We start from the raw sequence: 27,896 nt of genomic DNA, 5'->3' as shown, positions 1-27,896 counted from the left end.
AACTTTACCAGTGGACCGTGGCCCAGTCAAAACAATGCAGCCGCGCTGGCCTGCTGCTGCACTTAGCTTTAAATCTCCAACAACTTATTAACGTGTGCGCGCACTCAGCCAACCGCCTGGTGCTTCACTTCGGTGGGCTCACGTTGCGTCACTCCTGTGGTGATTTCTCCTTTCAGTTGTGCGCATTTAGGAGTTTTTTTCGTGGGTGTTTCTCATCGAGTTAACGGTGGAGGCTGGAAATGGAGACTGCTAACAGGCGTCTGCTGCTAGGTAGCCTGAGAGTAGAGGAGGGGAGCGGCTAAAAACAGGGATTTTTTTTCTTTGGTGTGAAAAAAAGGGGAGTATCAGCGAGTTAAACACGCTCCTGGTGGTTTTGCCTTGTAGCATGGTGGAGTAGGAGGCTCCAGCGTTGAAGCTACCGGGCTCCTCCGACCTACCGACACACAGCTCGCTCTCACCCCGGGGAGGCTCGTCATGGCCCCGGGCTCGCTGGTGGCGGCCTGCCGCAGCCTGGCCCTCTCTACGTGGCTGCTCTCCTTCTGCTTCGTCCACCTGCTGTGCCTGGACTTCACCGTGGCCGAGCGGGAGGAGTGGTACACCGCCTTCGTCAACATCACCTACGTGGACCCGGCCACCTCGGAGCTGCGCACCGAGAAGACGGAGTGCGGGCGATATGGCGAGCACTCTCCGAAGCGGGACGCCAAGGGGGTGTTGGTCCTGCCCGCAGCACCGCTCGACCGCCAGGCCTGCGACCCCAACACCCGCTTCGCGGTGCCCGCTCAGGCCGGGGCCTGGGTGGCGCTCATAGCCCGGGGCAACTGCACCTACAAGGACAAGATCCGCCACGCTGCAGCCCACAACGCCTCTGCGGTGGTCATCTTTAATGTGGGCTCCACCAACACGAACGACACCATCACCATGCCAGGTAGATGATGCTCTGCTTTATTCACCCCAATAAATGCGCATTTAACTCGATTTCCTCCCTCTGAAGGAGGCTTTGTAGAGCTTTTCTAAGTTGGGTAGTTTGCTGCTGGGGTGAGCTATGGGGATTAAAGGTGACGTGTTCAGTGTTTCTCTTAATTTCTTAATAAAAATGTCATGGAAAGAGTCCAACTCACGAGGTCTTTCTGTTATACGGGATGTGTTGCATCTTTCAGAGTCATTTAGTTTTATGTCAAGTCCAAGGACGAGTGCACTCACACTGGGGACTGCTTTACTGTGGACTCTGAGAAATAGTTGAGGGTAAAATGTAGAAGTGTGTACAGGTTAAGTTGGTGTCAAGTATAAATGTAGAACATAGCCATACTGACACCACCCATTGGTTTGACTCATTTTTATATGTTGTTGTTACGACCCGGCTCAAAAGCCGCAACATAACAAAGGAGACGAATACCAGCGTGTAGGTGAAAAGAAGTTTTATCTTAAAATGGCATAGCAGGTTGGCTCAAATGGCTGGGGCCACCAAGGCAAAGACTAGTGCACTCCCCGAAAGCTTGCCTCAGGTATGCTTTTATCCACACCTGAGTAGCACCAGCTGAAAACACTGAGACGATTAGAAGCTGCAGAGGGACGTAACAGTTGTGGTTGGTGTTTTGGTCTCACCTGTTGGGGCAAGAAATTGCCCCATTTAGATTAGAGTAGGGATGGCCAACTCCAGGCCTCAAGGGCTGGTGTCCTGCATATTTAAGATATCAGTTCATTACCAGAACTTCAAGACATGTTGAGGAGGTAATTTAGCCATTTAAATCAGCTGTGTTGGATCAAGGACACATCTAAAACCTGCAGGACACCAGCTCTTGAGGCCTGGAGTTGGCCATCCCTGGATTATAGGGTGAAGTGAATGGCTAGAACACTTAACAAGTTAAGTCTGAAGTAAACACACTCATGAAATCTCACGGTTGCACCCACCAAACCACCCGTCCGTCCATTTCCTGCTGCTTTTCTAGGCAGTGGCAGCCTGAGTAGAGGAGCCCTTCCTCTCCTTGTCCACCTTCTCTGGCTTTCTCAGGCCAGTTGAGAGACATAATCTCTCTGTCATGTCAGGACATGACATGAGCCTACCCAGGGCCTCCTCTTGTGAGGGCATACCGAAAACACCTCACCCAGGAGGCACCTTAATCAAATGGCTGAACCACCTCAGCTGGCTCCTTTTATTGTGGAGGGATAGCCGACCCTGAAGCAGGAAACTTGTCAATTCACCCATAAAAGCTGTTCTTAAAAAGAAAGTACTCTCTCAGTCTCTTGAATACTTCGAGTCATGCTATCCTTTCCTTGTGACAAGGAATAGCATAGACTCTGAGTTTCTCAGACTCACTGAGGTCTTCACATCTGAACAAGGTCCAGCATCTTCAGGGCGGTGGAGTTGGCAAATTGCACAGTCTGATCAGCGTACTGGCAGGAAGCACAGGCGCTAAATGATTATCGGCGTTTGACCTTTCAAAATAGTCCCGCAAGGATTTTTTGGGTCGTAAATTGGAAAAAAATAATAAAAATTAGAAAATTTTGCATTTCCTGCGAAAATGCTGTGTGGATGCCTTAACGCTGAAGATGTCTGCTGAAAAAAGCTGAAAAAGTTGAAAAAAAAAAAAAAATGTTGCCCTGAGCAGGATTCGAACCTGACCCTTCAGGTCTCAAGGCGGCTATTCATCTCACTGCACCAAACTCTTTCTCACACAGAAGAGGTGGAGAGACTGACAATTGTGCTGAAATGAGCAGAAGCGGCTGAGTATTGTGCTGATAAGAGGTGAAAAGGCTGAAAACTTTGCAGAAAAGAGGTGAATCAGCAGAATTTCTGCTCAAAAGAGTTAAATCAGCAGAATTTCTGCTCAAAAGAGTTAAATCAGCAGAATTTCTGCTCAAAAGAGTTAAATCAGCAGAATTTCTGCTCAAAAGAGTTCAATTAGCAGAATTTCTGCTCAAAAGAGTTCAATTAGCAGAATTTCTGCTCAAGAGTTCAATTAGCAGAATTTCTGCTCAAGAGTTCAATTAGCAGAATTTCTGCTCAAGAGTTCAATTAGCAGAATTTCTGCTCAAGAGTTCAATTAGCAGAATTTCTGCTCAAGAGTTCAATTAGCAGAATTTCTGCTCAAGAGTTCAATTAGCAGAATTCTGCTGAAAAGAGGTTTTTGCTGAAAACAGCTGAAAAAGCTAGTATTTGTGTTGAAAAGAGTTTAACTGTTAACTGAAAGAAATGTTGCCATAAGTGGGATTTGAACCCTCCCAGTCTGAGAACAGATGCTCAACTCACTGAGCTAAAACACAGGTCAACCCGGCAAGGAAAATCAGTGAGGCCACGGATGAAATGGCAGAAATGGGCAAAAAATATTGCAAATAAAATTCAATATCTCAAAAAGTATAGAAGTTATGAGTACCAAAAGTCATAGCACACATTAGCAGAAAGAGCAGAATTTTTTTTAAAGTTTGAATGGCGAAAATCGGATGAAAACTGTGGGAGTAGTTGAGTGCCAAAAAGTGTACGGAAGCAACTAGTAAATAGTGGAATAAAGAATAAAGAGAAACAGGAACTCAATAGTGTGCCTATTCAGGCATCCACACAATAAATAAAAAAATACACACGATGTAAACCAAAGTATGGGACCTTTCCTCTTAATATTTGAGTTCAGTCTTATTGCCACAGACGTATGAAATCAGGCACCTGGCCATGCAGTCTGCTTTACAGAGTGGCTCTTTTTAAAGACCTCGCTGAATTATGAGCGTGGAGCTGTAATCTGAGTCCACCGCTGCAAGAAGTCTGCTCAGTAAAAGTTTGAGTTGGCTACACGGGTAACAACTCCCCAGTTCAGGACAGAGTGTACAGTTATTTGAGTTCATTTATATTCATGGTTGTGACTCTATATGTTTATATTGTATGTCTATGAATGTTAACATTTTCCTCATGAACTGATGCGGGCGGGCATGCATTTGAATATCTAAAAAGTGAGTTGCACAGCAGATTCAGGCAGGAAATCCAAGATTTTCTAGCAGAAAAGTTTTGGAGTTTGGAACAAGGATGCAGGTTTGTTATAAAGAAGTCCATCATGTCTAAAAACATTAGTGGATTTGTAGATGACCTGTATGTAGAAGGATCATTAATGTTGCAGTCATCTTTGTCTTCAGGTCTTTGATGCTCAGATTTGTACCATAAACACACCAGGATACATCTGCCTTTCATCTCCTTTGACATATGAGGTGCTTATTCTGTTAGTTCTGTACAGACTCCGCCCCCTCATGTCTTTATATTTTGCTAGGAAAATGGGAAATACCTGCCTTACATACTGTATTTCCATGTATTGAAATACAGTATGTAACAGGTGGTACAAATTAAGTGAAACTGAAAGTCAGTTTTTGATATGATGACCTTAATTTGTCAACACAACCTGAACTATCTTGTAATTTCTTTAAGTAGTCTTCAGGAAAGGTTCTCCAGGCTTCATGTTTTGGGTCCTTTTAGTTCTGTTCTTTATCGCGATGATCCAAACGACAATGCTGAGGTCTGGGCTCTGGGACCAGTCCATGACCAATAGTTTTCAACTATGTGTGTGCATTTTTTTCCCTTCCTATCTGTGTATGCTTTTACTCTATTGGCTGTGTGTTAGGTAAAACTGGCATGCTGAAAAATAAAGCTGTCATCAATCAAACGCTTTCCTGGCCGTACTGCATGGTGGGTTATAATTTGACAGTACTTCTCTGTGCTCATAATTCCATCAGCTTTGAGAAGATGCCCAACACCACTGGTTGAAATGCAGCGCCAAACTGTGGCAAAGCCTCCAACCTGAGATCAACTGAAGGGTTAGATGTATCTCGCAGATCCGGAGTCGGGTTTTTGCTGCTTATTTCTGTTCTGTTTTGAAGCCGGCTACTTCATCTTTTGTCCGCCACTTGTATCGTTTCCAAAGCATCTGTAAGGACTGAGAGATGCTGATTTTTCAGCTAATAACTCTTTAGGAATCACTTTGTTGGTGCAAAAATATTTAACGTCTGTCAGACTGTATTTTTCAAACTAAAGAATTGGGAACAAATTATGTACTTGTGCAACAGGCTGCTAGTAACAAAGTGCATAAATACAGAATTTAAAATATTTGATAACTTGTGTTATTTATTGACACAACATTGGTCCTGTGAGTTAGGTGGGTTTTTCATGCTTAAATGATTCATAGGTCAGTGTTAACAAACAACAAAACATTCATGTGAAACTGGTCTGTTGCAAGGACTGATCTGAAAATAGGTGGAAAGGCAGCCAAAGTCATAAGAAAAATGTTGAAAGACCTTCAGAGAGCCTGCAGAGCTGTTGCTCAAGACCAGTGTAAACAAATTAAAGGGAAGTCTGACTCAAAATGTAAAGAAATGAGGGCAGGACTTGTGCACAGTGCTGTATGTGTGGCACAGTGGTACTTACAGGCATAGTCGCTTATCGAACAGACCATTTTGAGTCCGAAGATCCCCTCTGTGTAGTAACGATCACAAATGCAGACTCGTTACAGGTTGAATGGGCTCAACCACCAAGGGCTCTTTCTGTGAAGCTGTATTTTGTAAAGTTTTATCAAGTCTTTTGTTTGAGATTTAAGTTTTCAGGATTTAGCTCATAGGAAAAAAAGAATATTTTGGAGACTTAACAAGAAAGTAGTAATTTTTTGACCTTTTATTTGCATCCACTGGATTGGAAGAGATAGAAATCAGAGATATTCTCAGAGTTGCTGACTGAAGGTCTGTGATGCTTCTTTATCAGTTTATTTCCATTTGTTAAACGATGCTGTCAGTGGCCGTCATCCACACAGTGCCTCTCTGACAGAAACAGTCGTGTGGATCAGGGATTCCCAGCCCCGCTGCATCCACAGTGACTGATTATGGAAAACAGGCTCCTGTCATTCGATTATGTCCAGAGAAACTCCATGTGACGTTTGATGTTGGTCACGACTTAGCGCTGAGTTACATAACAGGGCTGACTGCTCTGTAGCACCGTAAGTGGTGTTCTTTTGAGTCGCTCTGCTGCTGAGTGAAGTAACAGCTGTTTCTCTGACAGCTGGAAACTCCTTCAGGGATCCCTGGCAGGCCTACACACCCACATTTAGATGCCATGAATTCAGGAAGGGGGAAAAAGCCCTGGGTGGTTGGTTTGCTTTAAACAGTTCACGTTTTTCTGTGTCCAGGTTATTTTTTGCAAATCAGTCTTTGCACAGTTGAGTGCCGGTTAAATAATTTTTCCAGAAGTTCAACAGCTGGCCGGTCAGCCACAAGTTCAGCGACGCTGTGTTGTTTGGACATGTAATCATTTGGCTTCTTATTAAGAGCTGACTCATGTACTTGGTGAGGGCCATCACATAGCTTTTTCTTTAGTTTTTGCCAGAAAGTCAGATTCAGTTAGAGCAACCGTTAACACCCAAAGAGCCATTTGGACCCGGTTTCCACGCAAACGAAAACACTGGGAGCCGCAAATACTTTTTGACGTCTAAAATGCAGATATCACTGTATATATTGTTTTTTACTTTTATGCTTTGTGTGAACAACTAAGGTGTGTTGCTTATGAAATCCATGAAGTGCTACAGAGAAAATTACATTTTATTTATGTAATGAACACATTTTGAACTCTTAAAGAAATATAACAAAAGGAAAGACACCCAGCTGAACTACAGTGATCATTATTAAAAATAAATTATTGTTTTTTTTATATTTCAATATCACAATAATCTTCCAACAAGTTTAAAAAGAACTAACATAAATAAAATACACTTCAGCTAAATACGTCTAATTTATTTCCCCAATCCACGCGGAGCCGCACTATACGGACTAAAGAGCCGCAGGTTGCCGACTCCTGAGTTAGAGCACTGCTGCTGAGACTTCACCGGGTGCCGGTTTATCTCGCAGGCTGAGCAGGCGACCATGTGCCACAAAGGCTAAATGCAGCAGCCTGGGTTTGACTCTGACCTGAGGCCCTGCTTGGTTTCCTCCACTCGTTCTCTCCTCCTGCTCTCCTGCCTCTTCACCACATTATATAACAACACAGTAACATTTTCGACTGGAAACTGACTTCACTGATCAGCAGAAAAGCTGCAGATTAAATACTCGCAGTAGGTGAGGATGAATCACGATTAATCTGCTGATTAGGTTTATCATGAATCATCTGCAGAAGGCAGGCAACTGTGCAAAATGTTTTTGTTTAGAGTGTGGTCTTGAACCTTTGTTCCTTTATCAAACAGTCGGTCCTAAACCAAAAGATGCTGTTTACTGTCCAGTCAGCTGCGACCAACAATTATTTGCAGGGTTTTTGCTGCACAATAAAGAAAAATTAACTTTCTCCAAAGGAAAATCATGAGAATTGCAGTTGAACTGATTTCAACTAAACTTTTCTGAGGGGCATTTCTTAATTGAGCAAAAAACTTTGGTTCTGTTTTGTGTGTTATTAAATGGATTGAAACAAGCAGGAAAATTATTTGCTTGCTGTTAATAATTCCAGTGTAGTGCTGACATATTTTAACTGACTCCTGCACACTATTAGAGCAGCACGGCATCGACGTGCAGCCTGGACAGCACCAGCAGCTCTCTCTGCCTCTCCAGGCTTTTGCTGCTGTTTCAGGAAGTCTAGCAAACGCAAACAAGCCTCAAAAATGTGAAGTTGAAGGTATGCAAACACGGGCAGCCAATTAAAAATATGAGTGTAAATAAGCTGAAGAGGATCCTGTTCAGCATGCTGAAATGACAAACAGTGAAGTTAATGTTAGAAACATGAGTCCTGAGGCTCTGCAGAGAGGTAATGCAAACATTAGTAAAGTGAAGCAGCGGTCCGAAGACAAGTTTACCTGACTGGCTCATGATGTGTGGATGGCTCTGACTTACAGTGGTCAAGTTTGTTTATAAGCACATTTAAAAATAACAAGTGTTAACCAAATAAGAGTAGCACAATAGGAGCCATAAAGAAGCATAATACAGAAAACGGACTGATCAGGCCACAGACGGGTTTTGGTGAAGTTGTAAATTGAAGGGCCAGACTGTAAAGGCTGTAATCTGAGTACAACCAGAAGCATCTGGTCAGCTGACCTCAGTGATCTTTTAGAAGATCAGAAAGGTAACAAGGTGCAAACACAATTTAATGACTTAAAAACAAACAAAGTCTTCAGATCGTTTCTAAAATGTATCGGGAGCCAGTGTTAAGAAGCCAAAACGGGACGTGTGGTCTGATTTGCGGGCGCCTGTCAGGCGTCGAGCCAGCGCATTTCGAATAAAACGGCTGTCGATGAGAAATGAGTGTGCTGATTTGTAAAATACTCAGTAATGAGGTGCTGATGTGACAGAGGCAAGAGAAAAAGGGAAGAATTTGCTCCAGTTTTGAAATGTGATTTTGAAACTCTGCTGTAAATGTTTTAATTTTTAAATAGTTCAACCAGCAGGACGGATGGCTTCATGCCTCTGTCCAGAAGTGTGCACAGTGATCACGTAACAGGTCCTCTCCTACATTTTGCCCAAAGCCGAGCTCACATTTGTCCTTTTCCAGGCAACTTTTTTTAAAGGCATGTTTATTACTGAGCCTGCAGTCATAATACTCCTCAGTACAAACACTTTGTTTTTGGTGATTCGATTAATTCGTCCTGGATGTGGTTGCTTGTAGCCATTCTTGGCTTCTCAGCACAGCCAACCAGTGACAACAAAACTTCCTATCTGTACATCACCCATTACTATAACCTGTGAACTGTGTCATGAGCCACTGTGTCCCTGCCATTCTGTTTCTCGCCTAAATAATGAAGTTCCACATGAGGAAATCCCAGTCACAAGGCCTTAATGTTTTCTCCTGTTTTCTATCTCTTCTTTTCTGTCACACCACAACCGGCAGCCGACCTCTTTACAATTTAATGTATTTAGAAATTAAATTGAATTGATTGACGTGGACAAAATAACATTAGTTTAACTTTTTATCTCTTGAAAGCCTACGAGAACCCTGCTGAGAGGTTTCTGTCACATTTCTGACCTGCTTATAGAAGAAAATGAGGTGTGGGTGGTCTTTGCCTGTGCAGCCACCCTTGGAAAAACCCAGAAACTATTCCAGTAGTCATGATTGGATGGATGGATACTTTATTGGTCCCATAAGGCAAATTGTTGTTGCAGCAGCATGATAAAGAGTAAAAATAACACAGCCTGCAATAAACAACAATTATTTGTTGTTTATTGCAGGCTGTGTTATTTTTACTCTTTATCGCAGTTGAAATAAAAGTGACTCTGGCACTCTGGAAAACTGAGACTTTATTTAGCTTTTTGGTCAGTTTATGGCAAAATAAGTTGATGTGGCAGGAAAGTGATGCCAAAACATCCACATGCAGGATTTCTGGTTGTAGAGGGGCTTTAAAAATCTCTGATATCGATGGAAATCAGTACTGTCAGAGTGAAAATGAAGTTGGTGAATTCCTCGGTTGGTCAGGAATTCACTCTGCTAATCCACCTGGAAAAAAGGTCTATGTGGAATCAGCTGCTTTATCGTCCCGTTTATCCGGCAGATTAGTTGGGAGCTGCTGATGACTGCGAGCTGAATCGGTCTCGCTGCGTTCTAAAGTTAGAAAAATGACATAACACCTGAAATACAGAAACATTTGCAGAGGAGCTCAAAGCCTTCACAGATCTGAAGCTTGTCTGCTATTGGACAATTGGACATCTCTGCTATTGTAGAGATTTACTTGAGTTTTTAAAACAAAAGAAACCTTACTAAAGAGACTGACCAAATTGCAGTTATTTATCATGTAGTTTGTAGGTTTAACTGGAAAATAAAAATCTCATCATAACATAACATAACGATCCCAGGGGATTATTTTTAGGGCAAGACTAATCAATTTTTGTGTTCGTGTGTTAGTTGGGGTCATGTGAGTTCAGTGCAGGCCTCAGGGGACTTTTTTCCTAAACTGTGGTCAGCTAGACTGTGCTTACTGAGCAAATATACTGATCTTTGTGCAAACATTAAAGTTCAGCCTCAGCTTCCTTAAGATTATAATCTGAAGTATCTGCCATCTGTGTTTATCCAGGTCAAAGTCGATGGACATTGGGCTTTCGCGTTGGAAGATTCCACATTAACGTAAACTGTTTCTCCATTATTTAGTCTATAATAAAAACCCTAAAACCTTCAAGTTACACAATGAAATAAACAAAAATTAAATTGATCAGATATTCCTGTTTTAATGAACCAGCAGGCAAAATGCTTGAAATGCATTTATGAAATGGCAGCAGTCTGAAGTAATTGATTCCTTTCATCTGTAGTAATTATGCTGCTACTTTAGTTTTTAACATCCTTTTTTTTTTTAGCAATGTATCAACAGATCAGAACACATGTGTATGCTACCATTGTATATAGTGTATTATCTTACTTTTTTTCATTGATTGTACTTATTTGTATTTTTGTATTTCCTTCTGATATCTGTACCTGAGCTGAGGTGACACAAAAATTTCCCTGTTGTGGGATCAATAAAGTCTTATCTTAACAATCAATTCTTGTAATATCTCCAACAACACTGTCTGCAGCATTAGCTCCAACCCATGACAGTTTTTACATACTGAAAATGATTTTTAAAGCAGAAATATAAATTTGTGTTCATCCCTCCATCAGACCTGTTACTGCTGATTTTTCAGTCCCGTTGTGTAATTTGGCTTCTTGAGAGCCACTTTTTCACTGACAGCAGCTGGATCAGCTCAAGGGTCTGATCTTTGTTGGATTCCTCCCCCCCATGACTTTCAGGTGCCCCTCTCCCCATATCTGATATGAGGACTGCCCATAAAATTTGTAAAGAACTTCAGAAAGTCTGGAAAACTAATCCTCAACCTCACTTTAAACAATCTGGCTTCTTGGAAGCAAAATATAAAGAAATAATCTGCAGCTAAGTGATTTTGCACAATATTGTCAAAGCACACCAACTATTGTCTTGAGTGGATAATCTTGGCTAATTTATTGAAATTCTGGGGCAGATCTGGTCTTTTTCTTCACTGTTTTCACATTTCTTTGTTACATCAATCATCACTAGATTCTTGTAGCACGGGTTGCTATCTGTTTGTGATGTGCAAATTTTAATGCAAACTCATACTGGAGTTGCTGATGTGATTTGTGTTGCAAAAGTCAAACAAGCTTTTAGCAGTCAGTACGTCCTGTAATGGCACAGAGCAAAAATGTTCAAGTAAACATGTTTTGTTCTCTACAATAAGAACAGATTGGTCTCTGCACATTAGGAGTTCTGAGGTTCGAGATTCAAATATAAATATATCTGTATAAACCAGCCTTATGTTTCTGATGGTTTTGATCTGTGTGTAAATGAAACTAAGCCTTGAGGAACTCCTTAAGCGAACTAAAATAGAAAAGAATTTACCTTTATGATGGCCACACAGGAATAACTTGCATATCCATTTGCATGCTCAGGATGGTTTGTTTCCATTATTTTTGAATAAAGTTACTGTACAAACTCTGACACCAGCCTTTGCTCCCGGTTTCTCCTGCACTTAATCCCCAGCTTGTTGTGAAACGTTTGCCTAAATGTGCCAATGTCTGGCCATAAACTTGTAGCGAGACATTCTTGTACCACCTGTGAAAGAGTTTTTCCTTTGAGTGCATTTTTGTAGTTAAACACTTCAACGTTGCAGATCAACTTGTTTTTACTTGTCGAATCTTTATTGTTAAATGGAACTTTTTCTTCAAAGCTGCAGATAAGTCTTAGTCTGGTAACAAACCTTCCTCTGGGATATTTTTCTGTGCGTTCAGGGTGACACGAGGGTGCGTTTGCACTGAGTCAGGCCTCAGTCACAAGGATGGCCTCAACTCTAAATCAAAACAGCCAAAATGACAGGCAAACAAATTAAATTTTCTCCTCAGTTGTGCAGAACTGAACTTGCTGTATTCATGAGTCTTTGTGCATTTGTGTATTTTCAGCTTCAGAATAAGCAGCTGTTGAAGCTTGGTGTTGTGGTTTGGCTCGGAGGTGCAGCTCACAATCCAGCGCCATGAGCATCCTTTAGCAACACACCGAATCGTTACCAGCTGCACACCCTGATCTGACCTCAGAGTTCAAAAATGTTGCTTTTTTTCCCCCCAAGTCTCCTCCAAGCCCTTCCAGCCCATAAAAGTGTCCTAGATCAACACTTCAGGTTGTAGGTTTAACAAAGTTGGACAGTTGTGCAGATCACTGGATATTTGTGATCCACTAACATTATAAAATGTTTTGGCCTGATGTTTGTTTCTGTTCTTTTGCCCTCTGTGTGGTCTGCCTTCTCGAGAAGTCAGCTTGGTAAATTGGAAATGGAAATTATGTAAAGAGGAGACGTGGTGCTCCAATGAAGAAAATTAACAAAGAGTGCATGTGCACAATAGTTTCACAACATTTCAGCTTTGTGGTGGCAAGTATGCCTGCTGGGCGTGGAAGTAAAATGTCAGCTATTTGTTTTCTTCCCATTCGTTAAGATGGAGGCTTCAAAAGATTGTTGGAAGCATTTCAAAGGAAGCTGCTAAGGGCATGACTTCTGGAAGAACTTTGGCGTGAACCAATGAAAGCTAGAGTCTGATTGGTTATCCTGCACCATGCATTTAGATATTAACACCTTCTAATGTGAGTGGTAAATGGACAGATTTTTGTTTGTCTTCTTGAGCACTCAAATGCAGTTAACGCTTTCTAACATCCACACATGATGAACAGATCAGAGAGCAACTCAGGGCTTAGTGTCTTGAACAAAGTATGCAGTCAGGGATCAAACTGCCAACCTTCTGGTTAGAAGATGACCCTGCTCTGTGTCCTGAGCTATAGCCATCCCATTCCTTTGCTTAATCAACCAAACCTTCCCTTTTCCTTTTAAAGAGGTTTCCCTACTGAAAAAGTCAGTTTAGTTCAGCTCAAGCCAACGAGAGTCTTTGATCAACAAGTTTGATCTAGAACTACTTTTAGGAATAATGTTACTGCCTTCAAACCTCTGACAGGATCACTTATGGCTGTCTGCAGCTGCCTACACCCACAGATATCTCCACCACTGTCCTTTAATGAGATGGTGTTTTTGGTGAGAAACGCCCCACCTCCTGGGCTTAACTTCCTATCAACAACCCCGCGTGTCCAACCATTTCCACTTTTTATTTATTCATTTTAAAAAAAAAAATCTATTTCAAGAAAAGCTTCTGTAACCACACAGTTAAACAAATTATATTAAATGCACGATGATTAAGTTGATGAATAATCATGTAAAATAAATATTGATCAGATAAATCTGACTGTACTGTTTGATGTCAGTATCACAGTAATCTGGTCCTCTGGACACACGTGAGTGCACTGGAAACAGGAGCTTTCTAAACCTGCACCTTTCACAGACCCTTACAGGGTCACAGAGGCCGGTGCGCTTCTGTTCTCTTTACCTTCACTCCCCCGGTCGTTGCTGATTGATGGCCTCCCAGAGCCCGTTACAAATGGAGCGCTCTTCATCTTAAAAAGGAGCGTGTCCCACCCATATCTTCTGGGTTCTTATCAGGAATCATCTGTTGTTGGGGCTCTCTCTCTGTACGGTCTTTACCCTGCAGTATAAACAGCCTCCAGATGACTGTTGTTATGAACTGGTGCTGAAAAAAAAACATAACAGGCCCAGCCAGCTTTCCTACTTTTCACTGCATTTTATTGGGGACCAAGCACACTCCTGTTACTGTGAACGTTTCTGTCAAAGAAAGAAAGAAAACAAAATCTCTGATAAGAGAAACTGCCTGTGATTAAGAGGTTCCAGATCTGCTGTAGGATTATAGAAATCCTGCAATAATCCTATAGTAGTCGCAGAGTCACTTATATAATCTTGTGTTCATCCCAATGCTGAATATGCCGTGCATCACAGATCGTGTATTCGGAGTATTTTTAGAGAGGCAGTCCCTTGTGTGTGGGAGAGGAGCTGGTCTCCATAGTGATGGGGGGATTTGTTGAGCAGAAGCTGTTATTGGATCAATAAACAGGCTACTAGTGCGGGTGTGTTTGTGTCGAGTACAAACTCTGCGAGGTTACCTCCACAACAAGGAGGTCGAGTGAACAGTCAGTTTTCCGGACACTGAAAAGGTAAATAAATAAAAAGCGGATCAACATTTCCATGTCCATAAATGGTGTTAAATAAATATTAAAGTCTGGCTAAACTCATTGCATAACATGCAAGTAAGGTCATTTGAACACTGATAGTCGATTAGTTGATTGGAAGTTATTATTTCTGCACAGAAAAACTGAATGGTCTGCAGCTTAGCCTGAAATGTGTTGTAAATGACTGGAAAGAATAGATTTGAGTCTTAGATGCTGTTCTGGTAAAACGATTGCTTTTCAAGGACTTTTCTGACAAAAACTAAAGTTTTAGCTTTTAGCTCAGGTTTAGCTTTGACTGGAATTAAGAAACTTATTTTTAAGGACGCATAAAATCCAAACTTGAAATCAATGTGAGAAACACTAATGAGCTGAAGTCGGCACATCTGTTCATTATTTCAACGGCCCCCAACCTTTTTTGCACCACGGACCGGTTTATGTCTGACAATATTTTCACAGACCGGCTTTAAGGTGTCGTGGATAAATACAACAAAATAAAACTAGTACCAAAAAAAGACGTTTTATTCATAGCACACAGGAAAAGACCCAGGGAAACAGAGTTGAGGATAAAAATGATTTAAAAACAACAAAAAAATAACACTAAAAGCCAATTTAAAAACCATAAATTCCACACCCCGGTACCGGCCCAGGGGTTGGGACCACTGCATTATTTAGTCTGTTCAACATTTAATGTCTATTAAATTAATTTAACCAGTTTTGTTGTGATTAGCTGCCCCTCATAAACTGAGAGTTTGAACAGCAGGTGGGCGGAGCTTCTATTTTTATAGCCATGTCATGCGAGGAGTAGGAAAAAAACTTTATCAAACTGAGCGTTTAGAGCAGTCTAAAGCTTTGTGCTGATAACTGAGCTCATTATTTGAGCTGGTACTTAGATTCCCAGTTTAAATGTTTGTTAGACCCTGAAAAGGAAACACTTAATTTTTTTTCCTCACAGTGAGTGGAAGTAAAGTTGGCCTGAAGCTAAGGACAACTCTTCCTTCCTTCATTTATACTAAGCACAGTTAAAACAAACGATAGTACGACATTGTCTGATGCATAAATAGGATAAAACTAATTGGAGGAAGTGGCAACTGTGAGTAACAGATAAAGTAGGACTTGCTGGTCTCAGGTTTATCCTACAGCGAGCTGAAGGTTTAGGAGAAAATGGTCAAACCATGTTAGTGAGGAGGGAAACCCTTTTGGTTTGGGATGAGTTAGAAAGAAGTTTTAGAGCAAATGAAAAAGTGTAGCACATTTGTGTTAGGTTGTGCAACCCTGTTGGGACAAAGTTTCCAAACAATGTTTTATTTGTTTTTGAGAAGAAAGCTTGGAGTTTGTGACTTTTATAAGACTTAAAAATGCACTTGTTCATGAGAAGGATCTGCATAAGAAGTTAGTGAGGGTGATCTCTGCCTTGGAAAAATCAAACATATATTCTAATGGTCATCAAAACCACGTCTTTATTTATTATATGTACTAAAATGTAGGGCAGGGCAATATGGCCAAAAATATTTCTCACTATATACATTTGAAAATTTGTGATAACGATATAACTGACGATATAATTGACACGAGACAAAATACTTTACAACTCCACAACTTTATTACTGCAAAAAAAACCATCAATGTATTTTCACTTAAACAAGCAGCTGTTTTTTATGTGCATTAAAGCTATATAACATTTAACAGTGCAAATGCAAATTGTGTGTATCTGACGGACGAAAGCCAAACCAGTTCCACACCACTGAAGTTGCAGCATTTTTACAAACCAGTTCTGGTTCATCCGTTTCATTCAACAGTCCACTTTCGTCCTTCTCATTTTCCATTGCTGTCATACTTTTTCCGCCATGTGCGTATGAAAACAAAGGCACTGCGCATGTGTGTTTTACTCTATCGCGTTATTTCCTTTTATCGTTGCCTAACATTATACCAGCATTACCGTGAGCGGTATGATATGGCCCAGCTCTACTAAAGGGCATTAAAGTTTCATTGCAGGTTCATCGACCCAAGGAGTAAAATTTAAATACTTGAATGCTTTTATATTTGTCACTGACTTAAAGTGCTTCTCACCTGTCCTCATCTTCAGGTGCGAGCGAGGTCGTCGCCATCATGATCCCGGAGCCAAAAGGCCGCGAGATCGTATCGCTGTTGGAACGAAATGTGACGATCACCATGACGATCACCATCGGGACGAGGAACCTGCAGAAGTACGTGAGCAGGACGTCGGTGGTGTTCGTATCGATCTCCTTCATCGTGCTGATGATCATCTCCCTTGCCTGGCTCGTCTTCTACTACATCCAGAGGTTCAGATACGCCAACGCGCGCGACCGGAACCAGGTGCGAACACGGGTCTGCGTCTCCTGCTGTTCTGCTTAGTTTATGAAGACAGAAGGAACAGCATCATATAACTAGAGCCTATGTTAATGAGGTGGTTCAGAAGAGGTTTATCTTTTACAGTATAAGAGTAAATACTTACATTTTTAGCACTTTGAAACTTTGAAAATGTGTCGTCAGTAATGTAGTTCATCTCTGCTGAATAACGAGCCCATTATTGGAAAGTGTTCTGTTTTCAGCTTGTAAAACATGAATCACATTTTACAAGCTCGAAGTAAAGACTCACTGTGTCTCTCCAGCGGCGTCTTGGTGACGCAGCGAAGAAGGCCATCAGTAAGCTGCAGCTTCGCACCATCAGGAAGGGCGACCAGGAGACCGAGCCCGACTTTGACAACTGCGCCGTCTGCATCGAGGGCTATAAGGCCAACGACGTGGTCCGCATCCTGCCCTGCAGGTAACCACAGCCTCAGAAACACCTCACGCAAATGTGGAAGTAAGGACTGAAGGATGGGGATCGTATTATGTTTGAGGACTGAGTGCTGAGTTTGAATGAAGACCTTCAGGATAGTATCTTCTATACAGTGCCAATTATTCTTTTTTTCTTTTTGGTGGGGGCTCTTTAGCTAATTTAGTATTTTCATGGTGTTTTTGAGTCAGTTGGTGTTCGTGAGGCCACTGTAACCTGCAGGAGCTTAGCTGCCACAGAACAAACAGTCATCGAGACTGAAAAAGACCTCAGAGAGTCTCCTGACGTCTTCACGCTGTAGCTGTCACAGGTTATGAGCTCAGTGTTAGTCTGTGCAGGGAAATGACTCAGAGCGGACACGACTGTTAGACAGGGATAGTGTGTTTGGGTTACTGAAAACAGCTGATTTTTAATGCTTTATTTGCTGGTGGGTTGCGCTGTCTATAAGAATATACCATGTTTTAACTAGCAGTGATGTGAATAATCTATATCAGTGAAATAATTACAAAGTAATTACTTAGTGCTTTGAAATAAATATAGTGCTGCAGGTGTCAGTGCTAGAAAGAGGAGGACAAAGATTAGAAGATGTTTAATAGTAATGGAAACTAAATAAGACAGCTGTGGTTTTAACTTCTTCTCACTTCAGTTGGGCTGTTTCTGCAACACATAGTGGGCTTGGACAGCAGCTGAAACAAGGCCTTTCTTCATGTTTACTGGTTTGTGCTGCTGCTGTCGACTACAGGAAAAACATGTTGGCTCCACCGCGGCTCACTGACTGTTTTTTCTGCTTGTGTGTCAGACTACACAGTCCCACCAGAAACTGTGACCGCATCAGTCTTTGTTGTGATATTAACCTTTTTTCTTGACAACAGCTGAGCCTGCGGGGGCTAGGGCTGAACGATTATGGAAAATAATCTAATTGCGATTTTTTTTTTGCCCCAATATTGCGATTGCGATGCGATATGCGATTATTTTTTAAGGTCTTTGTCTTCTGTATTATTAAACAAAGACAAGCAATACATCATATAGTATGGCCAATACTATATTACATTAATTTTAAACTGTTCTTTCCTGGAAGACAGACCTCTGTTATGATGACATGAGGTGATGCATGAATTGATGACTGACATTTTTATTTAACTTCTTCAATCACAACAATATATTTGAACATACACAATAGTTTATTTTTAGCTTACAAACATCTGAGCATAAAGTGCTGACAAGGAACCCTGGTGTAAACATTAAAATGAAAGTCAGTACAATGTGCAGATTGCAGAAATATACATAAACAAAATCAGTGGCTTTACCACACTCAGTTTTTTGACATCTGTGAACTACTAGACAGTCATTCAATTAAAAAATAATATTAAATAAATAAAACTAATAAATAAAAAATACACACATCTTACTGATCTCTGCAGTCAGTAACATTACACATAAAGTGCAAACATAATAGCAATTGTATAAACACACACACAAACACGCCTTTAAAATTTAAAGGCGTGAAATTGGACGGTCTAGTTCTGATTAGCGTCACCGCTGTCTCGGTGGAGTTTAATAAACTCGGCCGTCTGCTTCTTGCTATCTAAAATATAACCAGACACTGGTGTAAATTCTCGACTGTCTCATACTTCTGTTTAATAAGTTTTCTGTTTGACGTTTAGTCAGCTGTGTGAAAACCAAGGAGGAACCCACCCGGGGGATTAATAAAGTTTTATTTTATCTAATCTAATAACTTTAATCTCAGCCAAACCGATTTACTCACGAACAAACAAAACACTGAAAAAAGCCCAACAATAACATTTTTAGGTTGTCTAAGTGACTTATATATTACGTTTAACCCGAGCAGCGAAACTCCGCGGTGATCTGAAAATGATGTGCCGGGAGTTGTGCCGTTCTCGGCCGCATCAGTAACCCTCGAGCTCCCGGCTAGCTGTCGAGTTGGTGGGTAGCAGACGCCTCTGAAAACGTCGAAGCACTTTTGCAAATATGGGATATCTTGATAAACCGAGCAGATATTTGATGTTTACACAACTACTTTCTCGCCTGAAAATATGTTAAAAGTTTATTTTGTGACCCAGAAAGATTAGTATGAGTAATTTTAAAACTTAGTAGCGGCCGCCATTGCTGGAAACTGGAGTTTGGCTGGGCCGCGCTATGAATTCTGGGATATGGTAGTAATTTGGACAGCCTTCGGCGCGTCGCTGTGACGTAATCGGTCTACAAATGCGGCCTCAGGAGGATGCAGCCCATGAATTGTATAATATAATCGCAGTATAATCGCAGCCTTTGCGGTTAGAAAATTGCACTTGATCATGTCGCGATATTATCGCAAATGCGATATATCGTTCAGCCCTAGCGGGGGCTACACTTTAGCCCTTAAGCTGGTTAGCAACCAGCTGACAACCTACGGTGACAAGAGGAAAGAGGGATTTCTGGTGATATTCAGATGAATTCAGTTGCACCAAAACTCTGCTTTTGAATGCTTTAATCACAAGCAGGTTGCCACAGTCGTCTGTAGTGTCCTTGTCTACAAACACTCTGCATTTCACTATTTGAGCTGTAATGAAACTTGAAAAACTTGGACTTCAAGGTAAAAGTTGTGCCTTACTGTTAAAACCAACACTTTTAAAAGGGTCAGCTTTTACTTTGAAGGCCAATGGCATCTTATCCCTTTTTGTATTGCACTTCTGACTTTTTCACTATCACTCGATGAGTAGTTGCTGGATGTTTGCAGCCAAATCAGCAATCTGCAACAGTCGGCGACATGTACTGCTAAATGCATTTTACAGTCCTTGTACAAAGAAGAATACCTGTTTTATGTTATGAGGGTCACTAAACAGTCTGTTAACCTACAGCATCCTCATGTGATTGATTCTAATGTGAAAATACTTTAAAAATATAAATAAATTAATTATTGCGGGTTCAGCCTCTTTTAGTTGCTTCACAAGTAAAGCTGTTGTGGACTCTGATGGAAACCCCGTCGGCTTTAACTTGACCATCAGGCTGTTGTCTGTGCTGAACCCTGGCATGTAGAATTTTATCTTTCTTTGTGAAAATGAGGGAAAACTGAGAGAAGAACGACAAGCATCCAAATATTTAAAGACAATGATGACCATCACTGGTAAACTGTCAAATACCAGCGAGAAAACGCCCCGTCGAGTGTTTGTTGTTCAGCCCTACCGAACTTGTTGAATGGAAGCCGTGATCGTTGCGGGCAGAGTCGACCTTTTTATTAAATTGTTGCCAGTCTTGTTTTCCTGTGATCACAAAACCACTTTGTGCCGATGGAAGCTGCTGAGTTGAGCTCAGGGCAGATTGTTTTCTTGTGATCAGAGGAAATGTATTTTTGGTTGTGACTACAATGACTATTTGTTTTGACCTCACAACACTCTGGCTGTGCGGCGCACTGTATGAGATTACCAACCAAGTTTCATAAAGCATGTTTGTGCAGATTCTTGTGTGCCGGCGCTAAGTGAAAGCAGGTGTGATGTTTGTCTTTCCTCACAGCATTTTTCTAATGTTTTCAGATCCACAGTAGAACGACTGATTTCACCATATTTTATTGTTTTTCTTCTTTGCAGACATTTGTTTCATAAGAGCTGCGTAGATCCGTGGCTGCTGGACCACCGCACATGTCCCATGTGCAAGATGAACATCCTGAAAGCTCTGGGCATCGCTGTGAGTGTGAAACTGGGTTTTATATTTCCTAGAGTGAGCACAGAGCAGGATATGCAGCCCTGAAAGGAAGTGATTTTATAGTTTAGGACTGTACAAGAACGTTATGACGTGCTTACGGCTGCTTAAATAACAGGTGATGATAATATCCTTCCTGGATCTTTTCATATATTTTCGCTGATCTATCATAGCTGCCCCAAATCATGCATCCTCTGATCCGTAATGGTAGCTGGAGATAAGACACGGGTGTCAAACATTGGGCTCGGGGGGCAGAATGAAGGCCGCAGTCCTGCCCACTTTTCAGAGTGTGAAAATTGCAAAGAAGGAAATGAACTTTTTAGTGAGTTTTGTCCTTAAGAAGGGATCACGTCCCAAAACTCCAAACTGTTCATTTAATCTAAGCCAGACGTCTGAATCATGCTCAGTTTTTACAGCTGTCTTACCGACAGAGACGTAACCCACTGTCTGTCTGCGCACACCAGAATGTGAGGTGTTTTCCATGAAAGTGTTCATCATCAGTTTTGGAAATGCATAATTCATTAAATGAATGTTTTCTGAGTCTGTTTAAACGTTCTCACTTCTAAAGAAAGACAGCGACTTGCAATTCTTTGAGACACTCGTCAGATAATATCCACTGTAGACCAGAAGTTGGGAAATTCCTCAAGCTGCAAGAAACCGTTGCAAAACAGAAAGTGTTCCTTTGTTCAAAAACTGAAGGGAGAAAACATACAATCCTGTATTCGATGACTGCGATTGAAATCATCCTTTACTAGCTTTACTAGAATTATTTCTTTTAAGGTTGTGTAAATGTTTTGAAGCTCTTCTCTGAACCAAGGGGTTTCTGCCATGTTTCAGGTCTGCTTAGAAACAAAATGACTAGGTTTGCATCAAGGGTTAGTGAGGGTGGTCTCTGCCTATGGAGCTACCCCTGGAGAAACCCAGAGCCTTTTCTAATGGTCATCAAACCATTAGACCACGTCTTTATTGAGATATTGTCAGTTGTCAAAAGTCGACTTTAAGGGTAAAAGCAAGGTCATCATCAAAGAGAGGAAAATACTTCATGACAGGCTCTTTCTTTCTTCTCCTTCTTTAAAAAAAAAATACTGGAGTAGCTTTGAATGATTCACTCCAAATAATCCTCGTTTATCTTACACTGGGCTCTGGGCAGCTCCTCGGTCTCAAAGATCCACTTAGCTCAGCACCCTTCATGGACACGTCCCCGTCTCAGTTTTAATGACTGATTGCCGATTCCATTACCCAACCTGTTGATGCCGTTTATCATATTTCCCTTCAGACTGGTGTTTTTAACTATTATTTGTGTAGTGTTTTTTTTGTATTTTCTAACTATTATTGAGGCGTATTTCTCAAAATGAAGAAGCTTTAGTCCACCACCGCAACAACAGAAAAACACAGTAAAAGTACAAACGGACATCTCAACCAAAGGTCACTACACTGACTTACATCTGCCAAGAAAATCACGTTAACTTGTATCAGTGGAGAGTGTTTGTCTGACAGTTTGTTGTTAAAAACACACCATGGCTCGATGTTGGACCGGCCATTAAAGCAACAAAAATGAGTAGAAGCCTAGTAGAAAATGTTAAATACTGACAGTTATGTAATTGGTACTGGAACTGTTTACTACATTAGACATCTGTTTTGTATTGCGTTTAACATTTAGGTTGAATTTGTTCAGTGATTTAAAAATTGCTTTGATCATTTTCCAGTAAAAAAGTATTTTTTCTGTTTGTAACAAAACTCAGTCATTCAGACTGTGACCCTCAGTGTTCAGAGCTAAAACGTTTTTAAGCTTAGAAGTACAGGTTAGCTTGTGTCTCAGAACTAAGGTGTGAAGTCTGACATAGGTCAAAGAAACTTTTAAAAATGGCTGTCACACATGTTGTTGATTAGTTAGACCCTCGCTGTATCTTAGGTAGAATGACACGATGTCAGTCGGCTCCTGGAGCTGGACAATCACACTGGTGTTCTTTCATGTCGCTCTGCTACAGCTGAACGCAGACTGTCTCGACGACCTGCCTCTGGACTACGACCTGGACCTGGGCCGTGTAAGTGGGGTGGGCGGCGTTGGGGTTCTGGCCCTAGAAGCTGTGGTGTCCGGGGCGTCCAGCGACGGCACGCTGAGCGAGGGCGGCTCCTCTGTGGTGCTGGACCCCGGCGTGCGGCGGGTCGGGCTCCCACAGGACTACCAGGACCCTGACACCCTGAGGGACAGCCCTGTGACCACCACCACGGACACCCACACAGGTGACTCTCACACTCCATCTGATAAGTGCTCGTACACTGACACCCAGTGGTGTCTGTGCCCCATAACTCGCTTCAGTCATGGCTACTGCAGTCACACTGACTATGTGATGCATCTTTACCCTGATCACATTAAACTTCCTCTTTATTTCATAATGAGGAAGTTTAAGTGACTGCAAAAGAGGAAGCAGAAATACAATTTTAGCTTAATTTTATTGAATGAAAGGGTCCCATACCAACCATGCTACAAACTATTATAGAAACATAAAGCTAATGTGACACTTTTGGCAGATGTTTGGGGATGTTTTCATTTCATTTAGAAAAACGTTCTCTTGTCTTGTCCTGGAAGTATTACTGCCATGTCTGTGTCATGCTTTAATGTCATCCTTTCTAACATTCTTTCGACTGGTTCTTATATAGCACTATTCTGCTCTACTTGAGCACTCAAAGCAGTCTATACACAACACTCACCTACTCACACTTACAGTTATGTAAGCAGTTTTTTCTACTTCTAAGTGCTTTCTAACATTCATACTCCAATGAACACATCAGAGGCAACTTGGTTTTCAGTGTCTTGCCCAAGGATACTTTAGCATCCAGACTGGAGCAGGGCTCAAACCACCAACCTGCCAATTAGATGACCTGCCTGAAGTCCTGAGCCACAGACATTAACACAGTCTTAATTCTAGGTTCTGTTTAGCAAAACCGAGATTAGATTGCTCTCAAATGTCTTTGCATTGTTATTGTAGACTAGAACAGCTGGCTTCACCTGGCCAAGTTTGAATTGAACTTATTTATCGTTATTATTGGAAGGAGTTTCACACAAGACTTTCAGACAACCGTGAAACTGAAAAGAGCGAACCCTCTCTGTAATCTGAATTAAAAACAAAAGTTACGTCTCCAGAAACTCAGGAATAGCCCTCTTTTTCTCTCTTTCAGGTGAGCTTCAGCCAATGGCGAGCAGCGCCTCAGTGGCATCATTTGTCATCGCTGTGGAAACGGGTCTGTCAGACGAGGAAGTGTCCTTGGAGCAACCTCAGTTGGTGGACAAGTCCTGAGAGCAGCACAGCAGAACCTAACCAGAATCGGCCCAAACCAGGCTCTAATCAGGTTCAGATTAGATAAATAACAGACCTGACTGTTATATTTAAAAAAACAAAAACAAAATGATGAAAAAGAAAAAAATATCTGAACCAAACCTGACCGCATTCGACTGAGCAAAACCTGAGCTAGGCCTGGGATCTGGTTCTGGTTTTCTCTGGTTCCAAGTGGATGCTAAAACCCAGATCCAGCACCAGGGTTCTTCTTGGCTCTTCTACATGGATATGTGATACAAGATTTCGCCAAACCAACTTGTCTGGACCAGACGTATTGAAACTAAGTGGGCCTTTTCCAGTGTGTTCACCTCAGTCCTTTCCTTGGTTCTCGAGTTAACCAGGATTTTTCTCCAGTGCAACTCAGTCTACAGATGTCTTGGTTAAATCCAGTTCTGCCTCAGTCAGACTCGCATCTTGTTATCCTTACAAACCTTTCATTGACCCTGACAAGCTTCTGCAGTATAGATCGAGTCCTTCATTTCAAGACTTTTTTTTGTCTCCTGACTTTGAGGACTTCCAAGAAGCAGTAGGCTGTATTTCTGTATGCAGTCCGTGAATATAGATTAAGCTTTTGTTCTGTAACTTTTCTCTGGATCTCCTGGAATATTCTCTTTTACCTGGTTTTCCCAAATAGGGAAGCACAACAGCAAAAACCAATCATGATGGACTGCTCGCTTCCTCTCCAGGTTCGCATTATTGGAAAACTCTGTTAAATAAGCTTATTTTAATTTGCCTGCCAAAAGGCCAGGCAGAGCCTGTTCCCTGATGTGTGTGTGAGTATCTGTGGTGGATGATTTACATTTTGCAAAGGTGGACATTTACTTTGAAAGGACACAAGCTACTCTGAGCAGTGGTTTTCTTTAGTCTGTAGTTTATGTAAAGAGGTAGCTTTGTCCTGAAATAATTACTACCACAGTTTGACTGCAGTTTGAACAGCAATTACACACAGTATTGTTTCCTTTTAATCCCCCCCCTCTTTTTCCCTGTCTGTGTTATTCTAGGCTTTGTTATCTTAACAATACTCTGACAGTATTTAGTTTGGTTGCTTTCTGTCCACAGTTGGGTTTCCAAACAGGGTTCCTATGTTTGTGTGCAAGAGCGATGACATTTAAACCACTTTTTCCCATTTTTTTTAAATTTGTTTGTAGATTACAGGGCTCCACAGAAAATTAGAGGATTGATATGGTCTGGCCTTTCTGTACAAGAAGTGTATATGGAGGCAATAAATCCTGCACCTTGGGTAATCGGGTCGATAGACATCCCGTCATAATGTATCAATCATCTTTCGAAATATTTAAAACGCTTCCAATGCTGAGCAGAAACATTTCTGTCGATCCTTTGTTGTGTTAACCCGAGATAACCGTTTGAACCATCTGCATGGCCTACACATGCAACTTTTATTCTCAGCAAAACAATCAATGTGTGCACATGTCAGCTCTGGTCTGTTCTGATAAAGTGGACAGAAAGAATGAAGAGGAGTCAGTTTAGTTCAGACTGTATTTTTGTCCACATGTCAAATTCCATTTTCTTGATACGAGTTATGCAGAAAATTGCAATAAATTAATTAAGAGGGATCCAGTCAGACCTTAGAAGCTGAAAACAATTTCAGAAAATGGGATGAAAATGTGACAGTTTTGAGATTTCTTCTTCAAACCCATAATCACAAAATAAAAGTGCAATAAAGATGGCTGTCGAGTCCATAGTCAGTGCCAGTTTTTTTCCACATACGCCATTTGGAAAATTTCTATCACCAAAGTGCACGAGAGGGAAGTTTAAAAACTCCAACGCTTGCAGTTGCTGTGCTATATTACTTAAACATCAGATGTTCGAGTTGGGATCCAAGCTTAGAGTTGACCGCGCTGTAGTCGTCTGAATGACAGTCTTATTTTGTTCCCTAGCAAGGTAGAGTTATTTGGCCACAAACCGTGGATTTGCAATCTCCGACTTCCCTGAGGTGGTCTAACTGAGGTGTGAACTTGAGATTTTCAGCTTCAGGTGGAACACAGCACGGGGCCGGTCTGTTGTGGTTTGTGGCCTCTGACGAACTCGGATGTTGGAGATTCCTACGTTTTGTTGCAATTTTTGCACTGATCATTTGTGCAATTAATGTAGAACTGATTTTAATTAGGAACAAGATATCAAAGTCTGCCCACCCTTTAAGGTACACAGTGGAAACACTTCCCTTGTCCTTCTTCCGTCACCTTAACCTTAGCTAAGCAAACTCTCTGTGGCAGTCATACATCCAAATGCCACGTAGGAACCCTGTCTATAGCGTTGCCTTGTTTTGTTTGACTGTCCAGCCGTCTGTCCGTCTGCCTGACCACACGTGTCTGTTACCATGGCCTCATGCTGCCTTTTTTTTTTTTTTTTAAAGACACATTTACCTTTAACCCTGACAATCAAGGATTGGGTCCTTTACTTGCTAGTCAGGGATCCTCTCTCTGAACCTTAGGAAACCTAAGAAGCGCTTTCAAATCTGCAGTCAACACACCACACAGTAGAGGTTAGATGCTATTACTACTTCCACAGATCAAGAAATTATCACCACCTCCTGTGAATTAAAGTACCTGGGATAGAGAAATCCTTTTAGAGCTTTAGAGACAGATTTGTGGAAACGCGTTTCATCAGGATGTGTTCGTCAGCTCGAAGCCGAACATGTAAATAAAGTATATAACACAAGTCCACTTTGCCACGTGGCATCACTGTCAGTTTGTCAAATTGGTACGCAGACTGTGTAGGGCTGCGGTCGCATTGTGGTGTCGGTGGCACCACAAGGTTCCCGAAAATGAGAAAGATGAAAGATTGTCGTCTATTTTGATACCAGAGGAGACATTTATTTTTGTAAAAAAGACTGATTTCCTTCCCACTCTCCCGAGTCTACCTGTTGCCTGGATGATTCTCAATGTGATTGAGCATTGACCGATTATTAATGATTATTTGTATAATTGTACATACACACAGTTTGCAAAGGACCTTGATGCTATGAGCCTAAACTGTTGTTATTATGCTTCTCTGTAAAAGGTTTTTGGGTTTTGTTTTTTTCTCCTCTTTGCTGTAACCTGATGAAAAATGAGAGAAATGAGACCAAAGGGCAGACTGGAAAACCAGCGCTATACTGGTCCACCAGGCAAACTGGATCTTATGAGAACTTCCAATGCTCAAATAAGAAGACATAATAAATATAAATGTTGTGCAATGAAAAAATAAAATATTCTCCTAACAAGGCTAAATTTAAGTGGTGTGTTTACTGTTTACTTGTACTTTAAAACTAATTAAAAGCAAATGTAATTTGGAGTTTTCTGATGAGCAGACTGATATTTGGACATTCAAGCTGGTACAAATTTGCAGCAATCAAAGACACAGTGGTTGTGTGTTGCGGTCTTCAGTCCTCCCAGTGGCTTCTTTTTCTCTCAGATTCTCAATGAAACCGAATTTATGTTGTGAAATTCTCCGACTTTGCTTCCAAGACTTCACCTTTCCTGTGTCTTCATGGTTCAGCTTCAAACCTGAGAATTAGTCCACACTAAGATCCACCAGTCACCAAGTATCCTGTTAACACTGGCTGACTGAATCTAGAACGGTCGAGGGCTGATAACACATGAAGACGATTGATTTGTATGCCTTGTCCTCCTGGCCTGTTTTCAGTGAGTGATGTTTTAATTAAAGTTGCTTTGTGTTATAAGCTTGAACTGCGTATCGATATTTGCACTTTCATCCTCTTCCTGTGTGACTGCTGCCATACAGTGGAAGTGAGCTGAACTCGAGCCTACTTTGAATCAGCTTCTTTTCTTTTTCTAGTAGAGACTGATGCTGCTGTGGCGTAATGTTCGCCCACAGAACATATAATGGAGGATAGACCTCAGGCTTCATAAGGGGCTGTGGGGAAAGACTCAAGATGGTACAGAATGAACGTGGTCCACTGGAGCTTTTCATTTTCAATAGATACAGTATAGGTTGGTTTGTTTTTGTTTTTTTAATATCTTTTATGGGTGTTAGTTGTAATGAAATAACTTTAAAGCACCA

At 41.4% G+C, this 27,896-nt stretch overlaps 1 protein-coding gene across 1 annotated transcript; it reads left to right on the top strand.

The window, feature by feature from the left end:
* Nucleotides 1-27,562, top strand: rnf150b (ring finger protein 150b). The gene is made up of 6 exons (XM_014411757.4): nt 1-925; nt 16,126-16,376; nt 16,673-16,827; nt 20,424-20,520; nt 22,524-22,779; nt 23,716-27,562. Exons 1-6 carry the CDS (start codon nt 475-477, stop codon nt 23,832-23,834), a joined length of 1,329 nt encoding a protein of 442 aa, XP_014267243.1. The 5' UTR covers nt 1-474; the 3' UTR covers nt 23,835-27,562.
* The last annotated feature ends 334 nt before the right edge of the window (nt 27,563-27,896 follow it).

The sequence above is a fragment of the Maylandia zebra genome, linkage group LG3 (assembly GCF_041146795.1).
Source record: "Maylandia zebra isolate NMK-2024a linkage group LG3, Mzebra_GT3a, whole genome shotgun sequence".
In the NCBI taxonomy this organism is placed as follows: domain Eukaryota; kingdom Metazoa; phylum Chordata; class Actinopteri; order Cichliformes; family Cichlidae; genus Maylandia; species Maylandia zebra.
This window is presented reverse-complemented; position numbering and strand designations above follow the sequence as displayed.

Coding starts and splice junctions, on each gene's coding strand:
- rnf150b (XM_014411757.4), top strand. CDS start 475: ATGGCCCCGGGCTCGCTGGTGGCGGCCTGCCGCAGCCTGGCCCTCTCT. Junction 926..16,125: donor CGACACCATCACCATGCCAG/GTAGATGATGCT, acceptor CCTCATCTTCAG/GTGCGAGCGAGGTCGTCGCC. Junction 22,780..23,715: donor CACCACGGACACCCACACAG/GTGACTCTCACA, acceptor TCTCTCTTTCAG/GTGAGCTTCAGCCAATGGCG.